Below are 25,859 nucleotides of genomic sequence, written 5' to 3'. Positions count from 1 at the left end.
AAATCATTAAAATATTAAAAATATACATAAATAGAAATTCATTATTATTAATAAGTAAATAATTATAGAGTGTTAGATATTTGCTAAATATAATTATTATAGAATTCCGTTTCATTAAGTACGATGAGTTAACAGTATGATCTTGAAAAGTTCGCAATACAATTCCATCAACGCAGCGCTTACAAGCGACGACCGCAGCAATGCGCTAACACTACCTGGGCAGCTGTCCTGAGCCCCCACCAAGCTCAGCACGGCTACCCCGCAAAGGTGTCGCCATCTCGCTCACACTCACTACAACAGCATGCCCAAGCGTCATAAAAAGCGGTTTCATTCCCTTGTGTTGCGTGTAAATTGTCAAAGTGTGCGTCGAGTATATTTTTCTGACAAGCTGCTTCATGGAACGAGTAGAGCGAAAGGTAAAGCTTTACATGAGGCGGTTAGAACGTTTTAGCCCTAGGCGTCGATTTACCTGTTGGAACGCGTGAACCGGCACGGCCTTGTGCGCGAGCGCAGCGCAGGTTTGACTCCGAGTTAGTTCCACCCTAGACTTCGGCGCGAGCGTGCGCGTCACGTATTTTGTTATCGAGTAGCAAATGCGATCTTATCCAATTAGTGCTTACGCGGAATAAGAGTTGAGTGGCCGGTTATACGTGTGCGCTCTTACTGTTCGTTGCCATACTGAAGCGATAATGTTTTTAAGTGTAATTGTAGTGGGAAATTGAAAATTAAACAATGTATAAGTTAAAGTGAAATTTTGTGAAAGGAATATAAAATGTGTCCGATGTGGTTTACAAGCGCTCTGTTGGCGCTTAGCGCAGTTTTACCAGCATGGAGTGCGTCTTTATCAGCGACGACAGGAACGCGATATCAAGCTCCTGATGAATGTCGCTGGACTACTGACGATGACGACACAGGAGTCGCGTTGCAGTGTCGATTAAGGACTATAAATAGCGAATTAGAAAATACAAATTTTAGTGCCATTCAACCACATCTAACAGCGCGGTTGCGCCTCGAATGTAGTGATGCACTTTTCTTTCAAAGCTCCCTGGCGCCAGGAAGTTTTCGCCAGTTAATAGAGTTAAGAGAGCTTACAATTGAATATTGTAAAATTGGAAATCTATCGGATAGTGCATTTACTGGTCTGCGTGAGCTCAGAAATTTAACAATAAGAACCCACAACACAGATTGGTCTACAATGTCATTAGAAATAACATCCACAGCATTTTCTAGAGACGTGCAAAATCTTGAAAGACTTGATCTTAGTGAAAATAATATGTTAACCTTTCCCGAGGGAGCTCTTTGCTCCTTACGTAACCTAGAATATTTGAATATGACCGGGAACAGGATGAGAGATGTTAGTCATTTTCAATTTTCGACAGCTCATCGCCATCCCACGGAAAAATGTGGAGACAATCTGTTAATACTAGATCTTTCAAGAAATCTTATCGATACGATACCACCGGGACTTCTCTCTGGCCTTAGAAGATTACAAAAACTGTATCTGCAAGGCAATGGACTTAACTCAGTGGCGGACAGAGCATTGGAGGGGCTTATATCTCTAACAACAATTAGGTTTTCTGATAATCAGCTCACTAGTTTACCTCCAGAATTATTCAGTGATACAAAAGAATTAAAAGAAATTTATTTAAACAACAATACCATTACTGTGCTCGCTCCAGGATTGTTTAGTGATCTTTTCCAACTGCTCGTTTTAGATTTATCATACAACGAGTTGACTTCGGATTGGATAAATACTTCAACATTCTCTGGATTGAAACGACTTGTATTTTTAGACTTCTCACATAACAGAGTATCAAAAATGGAAATAGCGCTCTTTAGAGATTTACATAATTTACAAATATTGAAAATGCAAGACAATTTCATAGAACATATCTCAGAGAACGTGTTCAGTTCGCTTGCAAATTTACACACATTGATATTATCAAATAATAGGCTTACAAACATCGAGAGCTTTGCATTTATGGGTTTACATGTACTATCCGTCTTATCTATTGACAGTAATCGCATATCGAAAATACACCCGCATGCCTTACGCAACTGTACTTCTTTGCAAGATCTACATATTAATGGAAACCGATTAGATGAAGTTCCAATAGCTTTAAAAGAAATTCCTCAATTAAAGACACTAGACCTCGGGGAAAATTTAATAGTGAGCATTGAAAACGCTTCTTTTATGACAATGCAACAAATGTATGGCTTGAGATTAACGGAGAATAATATTGGAAATATAAGCAAAGGAGTTTTTGATAAAATGACGTCACTAAAAATTTTAAATTTATCTCGAAATAAAATCCATAAGATTGAAGCCGGCGCTTTCGACGGTAATGTAAACTTGCAAGCCATAAGATTAGATGGAAATTACTTGACCGACATCGGTGGACTTTTCGCCAAGTTACCTAATTTGGTATGGTTGAACATTTCTGATAATCGTCTAGAATGGTTCGACTACGCTATGATTCCAACTGGATTGCAGTGGTTGGACATTCACGCTAACAGAATTGCTGAACTTGGAAATTACTTTGAAATTGAATCGCAACTATCGCTTAGTACTTTCGACGCAAGTTCTAATAGGTTAACGGAGATAACTGGAAGTGCGATACCTAACTCAGTCGAAATGTTATATTTAAACGATAATTTAATTTCAAAAGTACAATCATACACATTTTTTAAGAAACCAAATTTGACGAGAGTTGACTTGTACGGAAACAAAATAACGAGTTTAGATCCTAACTCGTTAAGAATATCTGCCGTGCCACAGGACAAATCAGTGCCAGAGTTTTTTATTGGTGGAAACCCGCTAGAATGTGATTGTACAATGGAATGGTTACAAAAAATAAATACTGGAAACAGAGCTAGAACTCAACCTAAGTTAATGGATCTGGATAGTATATATTGTAAATTACTTTACAATCGTGGCAATACGTACGTGCCTTTAGTAGAAGCCGCGCCACACCAGTTTTTATGTAAATATGAATTCCATTGTTTTGCCCTGTGTCATTGTTGTGACTTTGATGCCTGTGACTGTGAAATGACTTGCCCCAATAATTGCACTTGTTATCACGATCAATCTTGGTCGGCTAATGTTGTGGAGTGTTCGAGTGCTGGTTATGTAAACATGCTGCCTGAAAGAATTCCGATGGAAGCTACACAATTATATTTGGATGGCAACAATATAAAAATGCTTCCAAGTCATGCGTTTATTGGAAGAAAAAGGCTAAAGATTTTATATTTAAATTCATCAAACATAGACACTATACATAATAGAACTTTCAATGGATTAAAAGAATTGGAAGTACTTCATCTTGATCATAATAGCTTATCAGCTGTAGAAGGCCAGGAATTTAACGGTCTTGAGAATTTACGGGAATTATACCTTAATAACAACAAAATAAAGTCTATTGGGAAAGAGATGTTTAACCATATGTCAAGACTAAAAATATTGCACCTCCATCACAATAGATTGGTGACCTTGTCAGTGTGGCAAGTAAATGCAGCAGTTACAACTATTTCCTTATCATTTAACCCTTGGTCATGTGACTGTGAATATACAGAGATGTTCCGAGAATGGACCAAACGAGTAAGTTCAATAATAGATATATCGACCGTAAAATGCATTTACTCGAAAAGGAATATCACAGATTTAGAATTATACAACGAAAATATTTTCGACGAACCATACTCAGGTTTTAAAATTACTGAAGAAAATGGAACTATATGCACGGGATTACCAAGTATCAACAACAGTGTCAATGGTAATTTGACGGCTACGAAAACTATTATAACTAACGAAGTAGTCGACTACATACCTCTACTCGTTGCAACACTAGGACCAGTGCTAATAATATTAATTATTGTAGTGACCGTCTTCATATACAGACAACAAATGAGAGTGTGGTTTCATTCAAAGTTCGGTGTAAGATTATTCTACAAAGCAAGTGATATAGACGGTGAAGATCGAGAAAAACTTTACGATGCGTTCGTGAGTTATAGCTCCAAAGACGAAGCATGGGTGACAGAGAAACTGGCACCGGTCTTGGAACGTGGAGATCCTCCTTACAAATTATACTTACATTATCGCGATTTTCCAGTGGGCGGATATATCGCCGATAATATTATACAGGCTGTGGAATCATCGCGTCGTACAATAATGGTGTTAAGTGAGAATTTTATAAAATCCGAGTGGTGTCGCTTCGAATTTAAATCCGCGCATCATCAAGTGTTAAGAGATAGACGAAAAAGACTCATTGTTGTTTTGTTAGGTAATGTGCCCAAAAAGGATCTCGACCCTGATATAAGACTTTACTTAAAAACTAATACGTGTGTTGAATGGAATGACAAATTATTCTGGGAGAAATTAAGATTTGCTTTGCCTGATGTACATGATAAGCAGAGATGTCGAGGAATGCCGAGCCCAGGAGCTGGTGCAGTTCCCATGCACCGACATCATCATCCTAGGAACCACCTAGGTGCATTACCACCGCCACCAGTGCATGGAGCTCATCCTGTGCTACCGCCCCATCCGTCCCATACATCCCATCAAATCCCGGCACGTGCATCGCCACGAAACCTCTCCGTCCATGTGTAGTGTTGTGTATAAACCAATTCTATGTATAAACTGAACCCAAGTGCGCAGTGACTCTTAAGTGAATTTGTGATGGCTAGTCGGTTATCGTAGTAATGTACATATATCTTTTATACTATAATAGTCGTAGATTATAATTGTAAATAGCTTCAATTCCAATTGCAAATGAAAATGTACCACAATAAGATCAATCATAAATTTAAAATATTAGTTATTACTAAAGATTGGTATTATATTTGTAGAAACCATTAGGAGCCTGTTATAATGGCTACTCTTTTTCGGGAAATTTAGGTGACTTATTTTATAAATAAACAAATAACTAAAAATGGCGATGTTGCCACAATCTGTGATAAATTAGTTATAGTTAGTTAGCATCTTTAGTTATTAATGTACATTTGTAATTTAGTCACGAGAAATGAACGTATTTATTGTAAAAATTCAAAAATGGACTGTGTCAAAAAGTGATATAGAAAATAAAATATGATTTTAAATAAAACTTAGTTTTCTTTTACGTACTTACATTTATTGGTTAATATAAAAATAATCATTTCATTTATAATGGTTAATTATAATGATTAACAAATTAATATCAAATACAGACAGGTATTTATATATTTCACTAAATTAAACCGTTATTTTAAACTAATAACAAAAGTGTCGATTTAAAATATGAAACGTAGACATATTGACAAGAAAGTTTGTTCGTTTTTCTAGACACATCTTGCATTTAAAACATACTATTAAATCATCAATACCGTAAAAATTCCTTATGAAAATTATCTACTCTGAGAAAGGTATTATAAATTAATATGTTATATAAAATAACAAAATTGAATGTAACTCTAATAGATTAATAAAAAGTCAATCATACCGTTGTAACATTAGCAAATAACAAATAAACTTGCGCAATACAGAACCGTAGTGACACAATAAAGATATATATAATGAAGTTATTTCATAGAATATAATAAATTCAGCCTAATTATTCAATGATTTTGATATAGTTAATGCAAAAACGTGACTTCGGTAAGGCGATAACTTTGTTGCTTATTATATCGAAATATTTCTTAGACAAGGCTTATTATTAGCAGACAATTAACACAAAATTTACTTTAGTTAATTTTCTTAGTTTACGTAATGACTAATTTTCTTTTATTAGGTAATATACAAAATGTACTCCAAGAGATTCCTTAATATTTTAAAGTATAATTATATCAACTTATAAGAAAATATATTCCAAATAGAGTTAAAGTGTGAAAAGTGACTTAGTCTATGAGTGAAAAGTTTTGCTGTCTCGCTTGCACATATTTAAGAAATAACTGATTGCTTGTTCATAGTATTAAAATAACAACGACTCTATCTTATCGTCATAGTATCGACATAAAAATATTTTCAAATTTCTAATTATTGGATAATATATGTACCGTTGTGCCAATGAGAGCGACGTTCATAAGACCTCTATGCGACTAATAGATTGTTTTTTTCTATTTATATGGAACATTTTCGATGCAAAGCATATTCAATAAAAATATTCTTCAAAACGGTTCATAATCGGCTAATGTATCACTACTGTACAGACTACGGTGAGCTGAAATGAACACATCCTTCATTTGAAATACGCTGAAAATATTACTATAATTCCTTTGAAATTACGTTTACGTTTTAAAGTAAAAAATCTTGTCTTGGTTCTAAATTTAAAAAATAAATTTAATATATATATATTTTTAATTTCTCGCATAGAAATTATGTAAACATCAGTAATCCTCACACGAATACACTATAAAGAACCGAAATGGCCGAGTGGATTGTTTATGTTGACCTTAAACTTTAAGCACCAGTGACATTTCACGTGTTAAATTTGTATTTATAATTTAATCTAGTGCTCGGCAATTAAGGTAAACATCGTGAGTATACCTAAATGTGTCTGTTGAAATTCTACCACTTGTATTTGCATAGCCAGAATCGCAGCAACGTGATCTAATAAAGGCCAAAGCTTTTCTATAAGAGGAGCGTCTTTGCGTAACAATAGAACGCTGACAGGCTGCTTTTGTTCTCCCCACCACTCCACGCGGTCATGATTTGTGCAGTAACTATTTTTAATTTTTATTTGTGTATAATTAGGACCTTACTGTTAATAATCCTTATGTAAATACGGCTGTTATTTTTCTATACAGTTTTATGATATTTAAAGGAAACAATAAAATAATTGTTTTTTTAATAAGTGCAATTACTTTGTACACATATATGTAATACTTTTTCCTCTTATTCAAAATTTAAATAGTAATACTTTTTATCCGGATTATTTGCATACCAAAAAAATCGATCACCGGTTTAAAAAACATGATGAGAAACAAAAAACTAACATGCTCATATATAAAATATTGGAATGCGTTTAACCAATGAATGTATTAATGTATAGCTTTGAATTGCTTTGAACCTATATTCTATTTCAATTAATGAATTTTACACACAAAATATCAAATTTAATTTAAAGGCGAACATCAAAATCTCCTTTAATACAATAGCAAATTCAGAAATAGTCTAGAGGTATACCGGATCATTTAAACGAGCGGCTACATAAACAAGCATATTGCATATCAGGTTTTTTATGCTGTAAGGACTCGGGCATCGACCGCCAGCCTTCAATCTAAGTTAACGAGCGCCTGCAGACCTAAGTAGGTGTGAAACAAGTGAAGACGGCAACAAAAGCATTGCGCGGTTTCTATGCACCAAGATTGCATTTGAAGAATGCAAAAATATAAGTAGAGGTTTCGTTCTTTTACCTTTTATCGTATCGGAAAACCTTACAAAAACTTATACGATTCCTTGACTATCAGATTTTCTAAATAGAAATAACGTATAACAATAATAAAAATAACTTACAAAGAAAAATGTGCTAAGACGCACGATCTATTTATTCGGAACACTTTTTAACGAATATATGTGTGTAACAGTGACTTCTTTGGGCGCGTTTGGTGTAATATTTCAATGTCAAATATGGGTGTAAAGTTTCTTTACTCTCACTAGCAGCTCGTCTTGACTTTGTACGAGTTAAGTGATTTATTTTATTTATAAATTTTATATTATCTAATAAATACACTCTGGAACCCTGGATTGCACTAAAACACAATTTCATTTTATCAAAATAGGTCCAGCTTTTTAGTACGTAGAAGAATTACATATTTAGATATAAATTAAATATCGGAATGTACTAAGAGACTGCATAAAAGTAACTTAAGAATGGTAGAAGGAATACAATCCTCGTTTCAATGTCAATGTCAAACGTATAAATCTCCATCATCCAGGAAGCGTGATCTTACTATAAAAGAATACAGTATATTTCGTCAATGCATTAAAATGTACAAAAATAGCGAATACCGTTAAACATATTTTAATTCTTCCAATCTAACATAATTTTTATAGTTAAAATGAATTTAAGTCGTAATATATAAACAGTTTAATAACAAAGTAAATGCATCCTTTGGTACGTCCGACCCAGCCATAAAGCTGGCCCGTTCCATACTTCAAATCGCACTGCCACCATTTGAGAGAGTAACGATCGCAACTCCTAACGTGCTGCGGTTAGCGAGTATCGAATAACTTTAGACTGAACTAATACGTTTTCAAATTTATTTGTGCACAGAAACTGATGTATTGGTATTTAAGTCTTTATAAACGCCACTATATAGTGTTCAATGAGAAATTGTTAGTAAAATGCTACTTGAGTTTTATTGCAAGAGAAATTCAATTCTGCTAGTTTTTCCTTACATTGTATTTATGTTACAGGATATTTATATATCATATCAAATAAAAATATACTTTATTCAAATGGGCATAGAAGCACTTTTGAATTGTCGGTGTTGAATTAAATTTAAAGCTACCCCCGGTTCGGAATATAGATTCTACCGAGAAGAACCTGATATTATAAGCCGATTTAAAAATAATATATAATATATATATATAATAAAAATATCAAACTAAGAAAACAAAATACATCTTGAAAAAAAATAGAAAACGGAAAAGCGGATTACGTAGCCTTACTTGAACAGATCGTTCAGAAATGAATCAACAAAAAAAAATGAGAATCCATTAAAAAAAATTAAAATATTATAATCAAATTTATAATTATATGATCTTAAACAGGTATTTGACTATTGAAGTCTGACTCTTAAAGTCTGGTTTGTGTCTGTAAATTGTAATATAATATCTTAAATTTATTAATGAATTATAAATATTAAATCTTCTGATAAGAAATCATTAATAACTAAGGCATATTATATCTCCCGATACGAGATAAGAATTATAGATCATAAAAAAGCGTGGATTTGTTAATTTTTAGACAGGATATAGGCACACATAAACTTAATTGTATTTTGTTAACAAATCTATGCTACTTCATTATTAGAAATAATACCCACTAAGGTCTTCTCAGCAGGAACTAGATTTTTACTTAACAGTAATAAAAACATCCCGAAATGATCCAGCTTTGTTATAATGCTGTTTATAAATGCAATTATAGATTTAAAATATAATTTTTCAAATATTTTGAAAACGATTTATTCCAGAGTTAATTAATGATGTTAATTCTACGTATTCATGTCTTATTTTTTATTTTAATAAATTATTTAAAAGAAACTTTTAAGATTATTTTATCTTTCCATCTTGTTAGCATATCTGCAAATATTTAAAAACGTTCATATAATCAAATGATTTATTTTGCACGGTGTTAAAAAGAAAAAAAATCTTTGATTAGATTATTATCTAATGAATACATTTTTTATCCAATGTTGTATATCAATTTATAACTGATTCAACAAAATGAAGCGAACATTAATTTTCTTAAGGATAAAAAATTATATTTGTTCAAGGACTTCTTCATCCTTGTCTTAAATTAAAATTTCTATTTACCGAATTTATTTTCAAATAAAACGTAATTTTAATTTATTAAGGTCTCTCTCTCTGTCAACATCTCGTATAGCGCTGATCAAACAATATGAAATCACAGATACAAGTAGTAACGCATACGCTTCCTCCGTCTCCGAGGCTCATAAATTAAACTAGAGAATAACACCGAGGTGAAAAAATAAACGCGACGCCGCGCCGTGTACCACATTAATCAGAGCTCTGAGAAGGCGTAGAGAATTTATTTTACGATTGTTACACCGTCGATGAAACGTTAAAAATGCTGTCGGGTTTATATTGAAACATTCGACGCATTGTTCGAGCCGATTGGGCCGATAACGCACCGTTCCATCTTGTACCGTCTCTCCTGCACCTCGTTGATTTTCAAACGTAAACTGTCGAATACAAGCCCGTAACTAGTTTCATTTTTATTAGTACTGGTTTAGTGTGGAACGGAACGCAACTTCGTATCGATGGTACGATTAAACTCCCGAGATATCATAATCACCGGTCTGCGCGTTTATCGAACGTATAATCGGAGTGCGGCAATAAATTTGTCTCATTTTAATATCCTAGAGCGTGTAATGAACGACCACAAACGGCCTCGATGTTTGGACTCGAATCTCGTCAGAGGCGGGGAAAAGACGCGGTAATAACCGCGCCGCCCGCGCCGTACGAAAGAGTTCAACGAGCTGCCGCATGAAACACCTATGTTTCTGCTTTACTATTTATTACATTGACATTGTATCTGCGTCAAATGTATAGCTATGTCACAAGTACTATAACATATTCAACATTAACGAAGCATTATTTCATTCTAATCAATAAAAATTAAAACCATTCAATGTTTCACGCTTCATTACTTATACTTAAAACTATTAATGCGTTTTTAAACTATTCTTAAAACATTAAAAAATAGTTCTGAATAATTATTACACATAAAACTTGAGAACATCGTTAGTGATTTAGTGGAGATAAGGAGATAAGCTTGAGAATACGTTTCTTATTAAAAACTACATTGATGAGAATGGTGCCGACGGAAAGCAACTAATCTGCAAAGCGGTATATATATATATATATATATATCTTAAATCCTAAGCAAACAATAGAACTATAATTACATTCACAAAAAACATCCTCCGCAAAAATTCTTACATATTCTTTAATATTTTATTGAATTATAATTATTCAACTAGTTAAATAGCTCTTAGAATCAGATTTAATCATTAACAAGATGTAATTATGTTTCGTCACTGGTATACATACACGTCACTTGGCCAATTATACAATTCACTGGAAATAAATAAATTCAATCATACGCGATATAGTATATTATATAATAATAATAATAAATATTGGACAACATCACATAGATTACTCTGATCCCAATGTAAGTAACTAAAGCACTTGTGTTATGGAAAATCAGAAGTAACGACGGTACCAGATACACCCAGACCCAAGAAAACATAGAAAACGAATGAACTTTTTCTATATCGACTCGGCCGGGAATCGAACCCGAGACCTCGGAGTGGCGTACCCATGTACACACTACTCGACACGGAGGTCGTCAATAATATCTCATCGATGAGTTTTATGTCTATCGATCGATGTATCGATCTACGATACAATTATTACTTCGTCCTAAACAAAGAACACTGAAAATAATATATAGTAAAAATATCAAAAACAATTGAATAAAAGATCTCCCACGCGCTTGTTTTACAGTAAACACTCGCATCAAACGGAAGCAGAGTATTTAGCTAAACATCACACCAGACGTCAGAAACGTCACTTAATTCGTGTACAGTCAAGCAACATAGACCACACGGCGGCAAGCCGGTATAAATATTTGTTTAACACATATTGTATTAGTTCAGTAGTATAACTACTGACAAGCGTATTATATTAAGGATTATTAAGAAGATAATGAAAAAAGCTAAATACTAATATAAAGCGTATCTAGGTGGCCTCTGTTTTAAGCAATATCTTACAGTAAACTGTATCTTGTTGAGACAATACGATGTAGACTAATAAGTCCAGAGAGATTTCAAATTCAATAGAATTTTGAAGACAGATCTCTTCTATTCCAAAATATTATTGTTTTTTAATATTAGTCATCTATACAATTGTTAAAAATGCCTTATTTACGGTCAGCTCACGGTGTTTTGAGAATTAATTTACTATCGTTCACCTACGTGAAGTAGGTGTATCAACACCTTGTAGGAATGCTTATACTAGTGGTGTGCTTTCCCGCCATCATAAGAACTAAACGCCACAATTAGAGTATACACTCCTACACTATTATAATAATAGATACGTCTACCAAGAAAAATACTCTTACGTCTACCAAGGATAACCATGAATCGGCTCTTTATTTTACTGGTCAGATAATTATAATCGGGTACCGAACTATAACATATTAAAGAAAAATAACTTAAATACAAAACCACAATCTCTAAATACAACAACAAATGAGTTTTACAAATAGAAACATTAATACTTCATTCTGGTACCATCCACTCGTCGGCTATTCTTGTGCTCCGGTTTAAAGGGTGATTGAGCCAGTACAACTACAGACACAAGGGACATACAAATATATAACATCTTAGTTTCCAGGGTTGATGAAGCTTTGGCAATTAAATGAATCGCTAATATTTCGCACCATTGTCTGTGGGCGGCGGTGACTACTTACTGTAATAATATAAATTATATTATATTATAATAATAATAAAAAAACGCCAATTGGTTTGCAACGAATCCACGTAAAAAGTTGTCATAATTATGGAGTGTTAGTAACAACGGTAATAAAGACATATTATGTTCGTAGAATATATCATTAATTTTACAACAACGCCGATAGCTATAGGAACGTAATAAGAAAAAAAACTTTTAGAGTTATTCGTGTTTCATAACAAAATATACGACTAATAATCTATCTACTAAGTTACTGTAGTACAGGTTAATTTTTGTCGCCATAGTATGAATTCGATTAAAAATATATGTATTTTAAGTTTGTTTTTATAATATTTTCGAGCATTTTTGGAGATTAACTAAAATTCCAAGTTTTCGTTTTGAGTCGCTCTCAAGTGAGCGTCAGCCGCCATCTTGAAAAACGCGGTTATGCAAATATCTTACAAACAGTGAGTCTTGTGATAAAAAAATGACGGGTTCTTTGGTAAAAATTATAGCGTACATAATCAATTTATTTTCAAGAAACAATCAGATAAAAAAAAATAGTTTATTAATTTTGAGTAGCATTTCGAACCATCAACGAGGACATGATAAAAAAATTAAACTAGTTGACCGGACTATATATTGTAATATATGTCCGAAACATAATTCAAACAATATCATAGTGAGCTTGTTTTAATATATCGTGACTCATCAAACAAACGATCTCCATTGAACGCGAAACAATTTCGACGCAAATTATACGCTGTTATGAACGAAAACCTTAATTAAGTTGCCTGCACGAGATTAATTTGATTATCCGATTCTTATTTCAATTATGGTTACAGGGTGTTATTATTTCGACAAAACCATTTGTTGCTACATATTTCTGGAGTTAGATACAGATCAAAAACTTACAGGCTGATGAAGAAAACGTATATTACTTGTCGAGTTTTTACTTGGCGGTAGTGATTTGTTCAAGACCGTCTGAGGAGGTACCACCTACTTAGCATATATTATAGCACCAGGCAGCAATTTATAGAAATTTTGTGTTCCGATTTGAAGGGTGAGTGAGCCAGTGTCACAACAGTCACAGGCGACACAATATCTTACTTCCCGAGGTTGGTGTAGTCGTGACCACTTACCATCAAGTGAGCCAATAGCCTTTTCAAACTACTTATACCATAAAAATAAAAATTAACAGCGTATAAAATTAGTTTCTTATAATATGTTTAATTTATTTGTAAGTAAAAAAAATATATTTTTCCTTATTAAACAAAACCAATACTTAAATAACAAATCGACAACACGATATCAAACTCATATCAAAACGATTTACTAAGACGAAATTAATTAGACCTAAATAGTTACAAGGCAAATGAGACCGTTAGTTTGAGGCGTCCGATGTTATGTGATGGTTAAAAGTATTTAACGTTGAGATAAAATCTTAACAAAAGCGATTCGGTACGTTGTCTTGTTTTGGTACTTACACATGTAGACACCTATACTGACGGCGAATGCCCAGCTTAACATGATATCTATGTTTTGGATCGAATAATAAACTTTCAAACGAAATGTAGAAGATTCGTAGGTCTTTCAATAGTGGTTTCATGTTAAATATATTGACCCCGAGTGCAAGCCAACTAGTCAGTAATACGTCGGTGCCTCATCTACGATATGTAAATAATAATTGCTTTTAGAATATAAAACGGTACGTTTAAGTTTTCCTGAGTAATGAGGCGAGTCGTTATTATTTAATTTTGGAAAACGTTAAACAAATCAAAACCACGATTAAATTATTGATTATCTGCAATCCAAAAATGTGTGTGTGACTAAGACGAGTTACGAGTTTTTCTGAATTGTTTATCTTTGGAAATGTTTGACAAGACAGCATAGAGACAATACTTTTTTGAATGCATTTAGGATTACATATAAAAAATAAAAGGTCTTAATATTGCGTCTCCATCGCACCCGGCGCGAGCAACCGAGCTTTGCTTTTGTTGACCGTCACTCTACACGAATTATCCGACGGCTTTTGCTCATTAATGGCCGATTTTATTTGCTCTTATTTAATTTAGCATTTATTCAATCTGCCCCCGGCGCGATACGTATTGTGCGCAGTGGTCTTATTTCTCACCTTTTGTGACAGGGCTCATTGAGCGCGAGGTGTCGGGATGTGTTCCCGCGGCTCGAGGCTCGGCTCGGCTCGGCTTACACGTTTAACTCCGGTACCTTTCATCGCGCACAAAACGTAATTGAATCCCACAGAATCCTACGCACTATGTAAGATTTAATAGGGCATTTAAACACTCGCATTGGCTATTGTACATCGGTTTCGTACGCAATTATTCATCACGACCGCAGTGCAGCTAGCTTTCCACGAAGCACCGTGAGTTAGACGAAGTGCGCTAAACTGTAACCGCCGCGTGTGGTTCCACATTAATTAACATAAAGAAAATACAGCTCACACAAATATCAGGAAATATTAATTTATGGAAAATACATTATTCATTTGTTTAAATATCTATGAAATCACTTTTTAATTGAGATAATGTACTAATTAAATTAATTTAATGTTGTTCGTATACTAAAATAAGTGAACAGTTATATCAAAATTTGAAGAAGTTAATAAAAAAATATTCACAAATACTATTAAAAATGGTGTCAGTCAAGAGTAAGTCATTATTAGAAAAAAAAAATATCCAGGGCATAATTTAAATCAAAATATATAAAAATAAATGATTTTACATAAAAAATATAAGAACTTTTTTAATGTAAAGGAAAAAAGTATATAGAAAAATACTAGTAGAATAATAATATAAATTACTATAATTATAAACCTGTATTAAAAAAAAAAACCGGACATCATGCAGGTTTTACGGAGGACTAGAAAACCCAACACAGATTTCCGATGGTCTCTTTTCTATATCTCAAACACTGAAACGTCTAGATTAAACGTCAAGAATTTGTTAAACGGTTTCTCAATATGCATACATACGTAATGCTTGTCGAGAAACCGAGTAGGAATTCTTAACGAGCGTCATACCCTCGAGGTGTAATCCTTTACTTTAGCACTTAACCGTAGTATTAAATTTAACTAGTAGTCTGTAATACAACACTGATGTAAGAAGGAATTAAACTAGACATACGAGTCTGAACCTGGTCGTTCTATCGTGGTCGCCATCTAAGCGTCATTATTTCTGAGACGCACTAGAACAGCCATGTCAAAGAATCATGACGCTATATAAGTGGGCACGTCAGGTGCTCGTAAAATTGAAAATGGCTCGTAAATCTAAGGTATTGAACAGAACCGCAAATTGCAACGCGTACGCGGGCGCGCATTCAACGGTTTGATCATTAGACTATTCTAAGTTTTCTTTTAACGTTCATAAATGTTTAATTGTTTACTGGAAAAAACTACTTGAATATCATTTAATAAATATACCACGAATTACTTTTGACATTACAACACATAGTAGGAAGCATTTATATTTCGTAAATTTATATAATTTTAGAACCAAAACACACTTTCAAAATATTTTATAACTTATCTAGGTACAGCTTGGTTACTGTTAACTAAGATATTAAATAAGTTACTCGTAATATTAGAAATACAAAGCAAGTTGAAGTGGGCAGTACATAAAGTTACTTAAGAAACTAATATGAGATACTAGAAAACACATATCCTACTGTTTTTGTCGGTCTGCGAGTCGTAAATTAAAACTTGAATAGCGCGGTACTGCACGTCACCTATAAAAACGCAATATCATACATCGATCAGTTTATACATGCATTCAACAATAGAGCGACCATTGTGAACTGTTATCTAATCGTAATGAATATAAATTTTCAGATGACATTTACGATCAGTGCACGCCGTGGTACTGCCTCTATTTAAACACGTTAGATAGATTTTTTAACTCACGCATACCGCAACAATAAAATACTTTACTATATCGCAAGAGCATCAATTTGTAACATACACGGACTAAAGTTTCAACTTTATCTTTAAATTTATCAACGAATAATGATTGAATTTATTCACAACATGTTCTTAAAGTGTAACCTATCATATAAATAAAAAATATATAGTTCTATTTGATGTTATGAACGCTGTTTGCTTTAGGGCTTGTTGCGTGTGAATTATTATGATATGCAGATTATGTTTATATTTTTAAAGATTATTGTACAAAAAAATATTAATTTATTGAGAGAAAGGACAATGAAGGACACGGTACACCTAATATACTTCATATTATTATTTCCGTGTCGCTTTCGTTTATGTTAAATCTTTTCTTATAAAGTCCGTTACTTGTCTAAATATTCGAACCGCGTATGCTACGAATCTTAGTCAACCTGCATGATATAATGACTTTACACGCGTAAAGTAATACCTAGAAGAACTATATTATCATTTACACTAAGACTTTTACTATCTGAGATGAACTTACAACGCAAATTTCACACTAGATACGGTAAACAATACTACTAGTTTTACAACCGTTCAAAGTCAATCAAATATCCTAAATCAATAAATATTTTGATTGCCCTTTCTGTATTATCGTTATGACAAGCTGTTTTCTGACAACTTTTAGATGTTAGTACTTACTGACAGAATGTAAGGTACTACACGTTTTCAGAGGCCATTAGAAACAATATTTATAATAATAGAGAAATTAAACGTTAAAAAGGGAAGGTTATTTATATATACGAAAAAAAGAAGAGGTCCTATAATATATCCCTGTAGAACGATAATTTTAAGACGCACACAGAATACTTCATTTCATTGAAGAGCACTTGTTGAGTTCTTTGAATCAAAATTCAATATTATTAGTAATTAATAACATCAGGAGATTTTCATAATACCGTAATGTTCGAGGAAATATAAAATCGTTTTGTGTTCCATACAAGAGAGGAGAAGAGAGGAGAGCTTCAGAGAAATCACTAAATACGTCAATAACTATTTTAACATAAAGGTATCTGTTTAGAATGTCACGCCAAATGTAACTTTAATTATAGTATTCCTTTTGTTTCCAGCTTTAAAACAGGTTAAGTTTTCATCCAATTTATTAAATAAAGAAATAATGCAGTTTAGAGGCTTCTACTAAGAGTTATATTTACGCAATGATATATCAAATAATAATATTCATAAAATGCATCGATATGCTCCATTGATTAATAATTTCGAAATATCTCTCAAACTGTATTTGGAAATATTTTTCTTTGACAATAAAGCCGCATTAACAAATATTTCATTCGACTCAATTTAAGATAAACATTTATAAGAGAAAACTTAAGGTAAACAAGAACAACAGTCTAAAAAATGAATGTATTTCTCTCATCAGAATTCTCTACACGAATATATGGATTTCTAATTAATAAAACACTTATCTAAAGTGGATATCGATGTAAATATCTCATCTGAAAAGACAATTACATTACAAATCACGTAGCCAGTAAATAACCGAGCAATTCCGAGGAACTGGTTTTTAAAATAATTCTTATCTTTACTATTAAAACTAATGCCTCCGTTTTAGGCACCTAGCTTTAATGAGAATCGTCAGAGCGTCGAATATAAAAATAGTGTCTTGGTAACGATAGAAATTAATTTTTAAATTTTACATTAAAAAATGAATATTTTATTTATTAATTTCGCTACATTATTGACTTTAAACTAGACTAGATTACTTTAATAATAATCCACAATTAATTTTAGGCAACACAATATTTCAATATATTTTTCATATATGACGTCATCGTGCCATTATTTAGAGATAAAAAAAAACCAAAGAGTTGTTTAATAAAAAGGTTCTATATATAACCTAGTAATAAGGTGTGGGACATTTGCAACTTAAATTGGTGGTTACATCTACAGATAATTTGACTTAAATTATACGTTTTTCTATTGCAAGTGTTTCAATAATATTTTAATTTTGTATAACGAACTATCCGGCCTAGTTATTATCATACGTATCTGATATATGTTTAATCTAACGTAATATAATACCGGTATGCTTTTGACGGGTTGCAAAGGTCAGATGATAATCAATCGTTGTTATAACTCTTAAAAGATAAGGCCAAGTATAAACGTGTAGCCTGTCTTTGTCTGGCTTTTTACTATACCAATATATCTATAATATCACTCGTCATTAGAACAGTGCAAAGTCGTAACGACTTTTGAGTTTCATAATATCTTCAATATATTGTAACACGATATTATAAAGTTACGAGTTTTATTTTTTTCCGGCCCCACGCATAAACTACAAGTCTGACGGTTAGTCAAATGGAAGTTACATATTATTTAATATAAAAGCTCCTGGAAAAATATGTACTACAACTAAGTATTATTATTATTATTAAGACAAATCTATAACCTATAAAATATTAAAGTGCTATTAAAAATAAGTATTCAACAAAAGCTTTGGCATGCGACACTATTAAATACCGCTGTATTAAAACCATATTTAAGACGTATTTTGTAAATTAATTGTTATAATTGAGAACACGTGAACCCAACAACTCGAAATCGGATAAATATCAGGACAAACAAAGTAATTATAATTATTTTTCATGATAAAGTACATCTATATTAATAACATAGATGGCGAACTAAAAAAAATCTACTAAACCAATATACATATGACTTACAACAAGAAATACGAGAGAAGGTTTTAGTATATAATAATATTATTTAAGTAGAAGGCGTTACAAGTGTGTATTTTATGTTCGTGTATCATATTAACTGTATAAATAACATTAGCAAATAAGGTCAATGAGTGCTTAATAAACGTCCGTTAAAATAACTATTCGTGATTCATATCATATCATATCAAATACAAAAAAACAAATACAGCAATATTTAAGTACAACTTTGAAAGACAAAGTGCGAAAGAATTCTAAGAAATCATTAAAAACGACAATTTGCCGCAATTGTACGTATATTTTTATTGAAATAATTCCAACACAAGACCGGCACTTCCTGAGTATTTACACAATAAATAAAGCGACTAAATTATTTATCACAATGACATCGGCTGATACATAATTTACCATGTAAGCAGTTGCCCCACTATTACGCGCTTCGGCAATTCATTCGATATAATGAGGTCGACTACCGGCCATTCTTTCACAATAGAAATTCTACCACGAAACCATAGACAGAGAAATTGCTACATGTAAGCAACATTCAAATAAATTTTATTATATTATGTGAAATAGCTGTGTGTAGACACAAAAAATCACAACTTCCATGCAATGTAAAAAATATACGGAACGGATATTACAAAAGGACGTTGAACGTTGGCGTTCTATTCAAATAATTACTTAACTATAATTCGTTATTAATGAATTATATTATAAAACTAGCTGCTCGACCCGACTTTGCTTTAGTTACATAAAGATTTATTCATCCTATTCTTACTGCTGCACTCACCAACCCGATCTATTTACTTTTATCGTATTTCACATATATCGTATTTTTATATAATTTTATCTAAAACAAATAGTTCGAATTTCAAACTATAAAGAAATACTTATCTAGACTATTTTAAAAATGATTATTAATTCGTGTAAATTAAACTAAACTACAGTTGTCGCAAATTTTTAAACATAAAAATAATTACTGTAATCTTTGAAACATTACGTTTTCTTTGTGATGTGATGATAGTACAAATTTTAACGATTTACAAATGTTCATTACGTTTCGGGCATCGGTAATAGTTTGGACGGCGTTCTTTTCGCAACCGCCCAAAACGACAATTGTCTCTCTGACAGCGATGACGTAATGACCTATATTTAACCTCCAATATTTCTTACGTCCGATGTAAGACAGCTTAACTAAGCTTATATAATATAGAAGTTTTATATCCATCGAGCTGAGATAGCCCAATGGTTAGAACGCGTGCATCTTAACCGATGATTTCGGATTCAAACCCAGGCAGGCACCACTGAATTTTCATGTGCTTATTTTGTGTTTATAATTCATCTCGTGCTCGGCGGTGAAGAAAAACATCGTGAGGAAACCTGCTGAAATTCTGCCACATGTGTATTCAACCAACGCGCATTGGAGCAGCGTGGTGGAATATGCTCCAGACCTTCTCCTCAGAGGGAGAGGAGACCTTAGCCGAGCAGTGGGAAATTTAGAGGCTGCTGATGATATCCATCGAATTAGTTCTGCGTGAAACGTTAAAACATACAAACATAATTTACTCCTTTACTATAATAAATAAGTTATCGATTGTAAAAAAAAAAGCATTGAAATAACGTACCGCGGTCTTTTATTTAATTATGACGGTTTTATTAAAGTCAACAAGAACATTTTAATTTACAATGTTAATTATTATGCTGTGTCATTTATAATTCATCACGTATTATTAACAGTTGAACAATTTTAAACTTTGATGTGTATTTTCTGATCTTATAGCCACAGTCGCCACAAATTTGAACTTATACAATATCACGATCAAGTGTGATTTTCTCCCAAAAAGTTATGTCATACTATTTCAGGACATCGTTTAAAAATTATTTTTAGACGAGTACTTCTTACGGATCACTTTATGGTAAGTGGCCATCTCCGTCCATAGACACAGGGCATTACGTGAAGTATAAACAACTCTTTAAGTTGTCAATGCTCTGCCATGCGTGGAATCTATGATATTACGTCCCTTGTCCATATAATTACACTGATTGCAGTGTCGGTCTAGTGACTAGCTTATAACTCTAAAGAGCCTAAGTTTCTCGACACAAACTCAGAGTCAATTCTGCAAAATTTTAGTATTTTTTTCAAAAATCCTTGGTATCGACTCGAAGATAAGAAGTTAACTACAAACACACTCATGACACACTCGCTCCAGTATTTCATCCGGCCGGATTATGAGAGTGAAGGGATTGATTGACGACTTTACCATTGAAACCAAAAAATAATACTGCAGAACCGCTTCTATTCTTACTGCTTAGTATCTAAATATAAAACGCGTTGAAGAAATAAACAAAAGTAATTTTAATTTCCATTAGAATGAATAACTTACTTGCCTTCATGCCACTAATTTAGATAGATAGTGTTTCTTATCAATGAAAGCAATAAGATTCATCCGGTGTACCGTCGATCGTATTGTCTGTCACAAGTTTTCCTTGATAACATCTAATAATTGTTTCTGTGCAAGTTCCCTGGCACCGTATTGATTGAGAGGCGCTAAGAACTAATCAATGTTGATGGATACAGAAGCCTTATTCGGGTATTGCCTGCGAGTTGAGTTGAGGCGATATGATTTTATTGTAACATGTGGGGAACAGCAGTTAGGCCGCCCATAGATACTGACGCTGTTAGAAATATTAACATTGCATTGCCGATGAACCTTAGTAACTAAGATGTCATGTCCCTTGTACCTATAGTTACACTTGCTCTATCACCCTTCAAACCGGAACACGACAATACTAAGTACTGCTGTTTGGCAGCAAAATACCGAAACGGGCTTGCACAAAACCCAACGACCAAGTAAAAATATTATTATTTAATAAAACAACGAGAACTCAGTATCATATTCCATTCAAATAAACATTTCTTAATATCATTTTTATTATATTTATTATATAATTCTCATGACACATAATTAATTATTTAAATAATATCAAGCTTATATTATTTGCGAATTTGGTAAGGTCAAGGAAGTTCAACGTTTATAGATTTGCATTTCTGATTTAACGATTCTTAGTTGTTAATTGGCACGTTCGTTAACATATGAAGTTTATCCTAGTTTCGTTCGTTTAACGATCGTAAATCATACTAAAGTACATTTTACATTTAATCAATAGCATCAGTATAAGATGACGTAACATTAGCTAATGATTCTTATAAAACAAAGTCGTCGCGTCTGTCTGACTGTGTATTCAAACTCGATAAAATCAAAAACTACAATATGGATTTTCATACGGTTTCCAATGTGGACAGACTGACTCGTGAGGAAGGTTTAGGTGTATAATTTATTAAGTTTTTCTGTTAATAAGCTGAGTTATGACGATACTTGTTGAAGATGTAGTCTGGTCGCCGATTGAGAACTTAAAATGGCGTTTCGGTTAACCGATAAAATTAAATGTATTACAATATAACCGTTTTATGTAGAACTTTACTCTAACCATGCGAAACCGGGTAACCATTACATAATATATAGTACAATTTAAAATTCGATACAAATGATCATAAACTTGTCCGGCAACAAATTTGTTGAATAAAAAATACGTTTGCAGTTGTTCTATTTCAAATATAATCAACAACGTGAAGTATTCATAACAATAGAGAAGATATCTCAATATTTGCATTAATATTGTACACTAAAACTTCCCCGTTCTTTATTACTAAAACAAGATATTAAAGATTTAAACTTAAACATATAAACAACTTCTGGTGTTGCAATAAAAATCAATAGATAAGATATTGAAAATACGCCGCAAAGATAAAAGTAAACATAATCATTTTATAAAGTCATATCAACTCTATTTCCACTGAATAGGTTTCAATCAGCTGATCTTGACAGAAGAAAGGAACAGTGTCAATATTATTTACGAGTGAGCCATAATTTTTTTAATAGTTATGTTTAATACATGAACCATACAAGACCGAGGCGAGACAAGCGAGAAACGTAATTGTAAATAATATCAACAAAACGAAAAAGGTCATATCTCGTATACGAATGGACATTGGCACCATTAAACCAATCCGCCAGCCAATAAGGCAGACACTTGACGTATGTGTTGCCATTACGTCAGCGAAGTAAATACATCACAGCGAGTCTTAATCAAAGAACCACCGAGATTAATACGTGGACAGGGTTGAAACGCGTACGGAATTAGGAACATGGCACAAAAGTAACAAAAGGATGACTAGGAAGAAGTAATACGATCCGTTAAATTACGTTACGCCGGCCGTAAATAAAAACATCATTCTTTCAACATTTGACAGCAACGTTATTTTTTACGAATTCAGTTGCGGATTTAATCGCTGAGTTGAAATGATAAGTGTGATATATATTTCAAATATAATTTATGTTAAATGTTAACTGCATCGTTGGTGTTGTGGTTAGTTTCTACAAGTACAGATCAGGAGGTTTTTAAGATTTTTTTATAACAATTTCGTGCATCAGAGAGCTTATTAAGCTGTTGATCCTGCACTTGATCTATATCCGCTCGTATCGAATCGTTGTGTCATTGGACTGCTAGTGAGCTACAAACACACTTAACTAATTAAATAGTGATATTTATAATTTAAGATATATAAATTACTAAATATAAAGTAAGTCTGTATAATTCATATACAAAGCAATTTAACTCATAATATATAGAAACAGATGTAATAAAATATAGAGTTTCTTTCGTCACTTAATATAGTTTGTAAAATGACGATTCAAAAGTGCATGTAAAAGCCTACTTGAACAAAGTATGTATATTTTAGTTTGATTTCACTTGAGTAAAAATCGAAGTAAATTAATAACGGTATAATTTACATGTAATGACTGTAAGTCGGCGGTTATAATTGATAAATCGTAGTCGGTTAACCAAAAAAATAAAATTGCAAAGTTTTAGAAAAAGGATGGCCGATGAGACCCACGGAAGGGTTAATTAAAACGAATGAACGCTCATCCTCCGGCAGAATGTCGAAGTTTAGCGGATCACCAATTTGAATGCTTTAATATTATTACAAACTCCGGCCCACGTTTCTTTAATTAAAATTAACGACGCAAAACTCTGACAGTCAAACGAATTATTAGTACAGAACCAAACTTTTAATTAGTTCTTCTCCTTCTAGCAATACTTTTGCGCTTTGTCTCGTTAGAAGTGTTTTAAATTTATAACAATTCATATTTGATTCCTACTTGCAATCATTGACGGGTAATAACAAAAATCGTAACATTCTTCATCCGGATACACAGCAAATTATCTCAATCAACATGTCAAATTTGATTACAGAAGGCCATCAAAATGTTAGATACAGAATATCAAATACGACAAAATCTTTCTTCAACCGTCTATGGGTTGCCAACGAATTTAATTTCTATAGTATAATGTATTAAGCACACGAATTACAGATTACACGCAGAAGACAAAGACCTACGAATATAGACCTGTCACGCTTTGAAGCGAATAAGAAATAGTTGGAAACAGTAATAAATTTTAATTTATTTATTACGAAAAGCAGTATAAACCACATCTTAAATGCACCGCCTGTTATTATTCGATCATTCGACCTAAGACGTTATATCCCTTTTGCCTGTAATTACACTGGCTCACCCGTCAAACCAGGACACTGGAAAATATATTTATCTTTGCCGGTCGTATTGATGAATGGGTAACTATTTGAACGGAATAAAATCACCGTTAAGCTGTCGGTAGACGATCATTTTTTAGAAAAATAAATAATACGTTAGTACAGAAAACAATCAAACGACAAAGTGTTGAATAATAATCAATTACAACTTGTACCGTAACTGAGATCGAAATAAAAATAAAATAAAACCCCTTAAGTTGATTAAGATAGCAACAAAAAATTATATTTCATCGTTAATCGTCAATAAAAACATTCCAAATTGCCTAATTAAAATTGTCAATGTACATGAAACGGTACAAGTGGCGAGCTCCATATTCACACCTCGTGAAGCCCCAGGGCGCTGCGACCGGTCGCGAGCAGAGGCAGCGGCTGACGATCCACTGATAATTATACCACTACTAATTCCGGCCTCTCTCTTTGTACCATCTTGAGTCTCCGTAAGACTTCACTTACTACCCCTACGAGCAATTATAGCCTGTTCATATCTCAGTACTGGAAATATGTTGATTACCTGTTCAGCGTATTTTTTTGATTCTTCCGCCTTTTTTCCAACGCTAAAGACTAGAGTAATTCCTATTATTAATACAGATTAGATACTTCGATTAAAAATCACGTATTTTATCAACTAAGCCATCTTGCGTATATATATTTAACCTTATTTGAATTATAAATTGAAAATACTAATTTTATTTTAATAAAAACCAACAAGCCGTTGTAAAATCTACAAGCTACGTGACGCTATAAGACGGTGGACGCTTATCTCAAATTTCTTTTAATTTGAGCACACTACTTCGGCGCCTACGCGGACCGGCGTAAACAAATCTCGAGATGAGATCAATGAATATTAAGCGAGCTTCGAAACAATTTCCAGCAACATCATCGAGATAAAATAAATAATTCCCCAAATAAACACGAGAAAAGAAACGCTGATTGCTTCATAAATTGTCAAAAGGTTACCCCGGACCGATGAGTTTTGCAGGTCGTTTTAACTGGAAAATATATGAATAACGCTCGGCAAATTGGTCAATAAATAAAAGAATATCCTTAAATTATGCGTACGAAATATAAATTATGTTTTCGGGACTAATTGAGATAAATGTACCACTGCATATGCATTGTGTGAAGCGAACAATTTCTGTTATTCGACCTTCCCATACCACAACCATTCCAGTAAGCTTTAACAGATAGTACCGTATCTTGATTCCATTTTATTTGCTTTGGAATAAAAGTTATAGTGTAGATTTTCACTTAACCAATCTCGATACATTAAAAAGGTAAATACCTACAGCAACAATGTGTTAAAACGTGTGTTTTAATACAGGTGGTAACAAACACGGTAAAATTTTGTTTTTGTAATAATAATGATTT

The 25,859-nt window shown here is 32.8% G+C and overlaps 2 protein-coding genes across 2 annotated transcripts in view; one reads left to right on the top strand and one right to left on the bottom strand.

The window, feature by feature from the left end:
- Positions 1-25,859, bottom strand: part of Su(var)3-3 (Suppressor of variegation 3-3) — a 313,385-nt gene that overhangs the window by 163,722 nt on the left and 123,804 nt on the right. The window lies entirely within an intron of this gene.
- LOC113400768 (toll-like receptor Tollo) lies at positions 540-5,099 on the top strand. The gene has a single exon (XM_026640417.2). The coding sequence runs from the start codon at positions 773-775 to the stop codon at positions 4,604-4,606; it is 3,834 nt and encodes a 1,277-aa protein (XP_026496202.2). The 5' UTR covers positions 540-772; the 3' UTR covers positions 4,607-5,099.

This window comes from Vanessa tameamea, chromosome 11 (genome assembly GCF_037043105.1).
Source record: "Vanessa tameamea isolate UH-Manoa-2023 chromosome 11, ilVanTame1 primary haplotype, whole genome shotgun sequence".
NCBI lineage: Eukaryota > Metazoa > Arthropoda > Insecta > Lepidoptera > Nymphalidae > Vanessa > Vanessa tameamea.
This window is presented reverse-complemented; position numbering and strand designations above follow the sequence as displayed.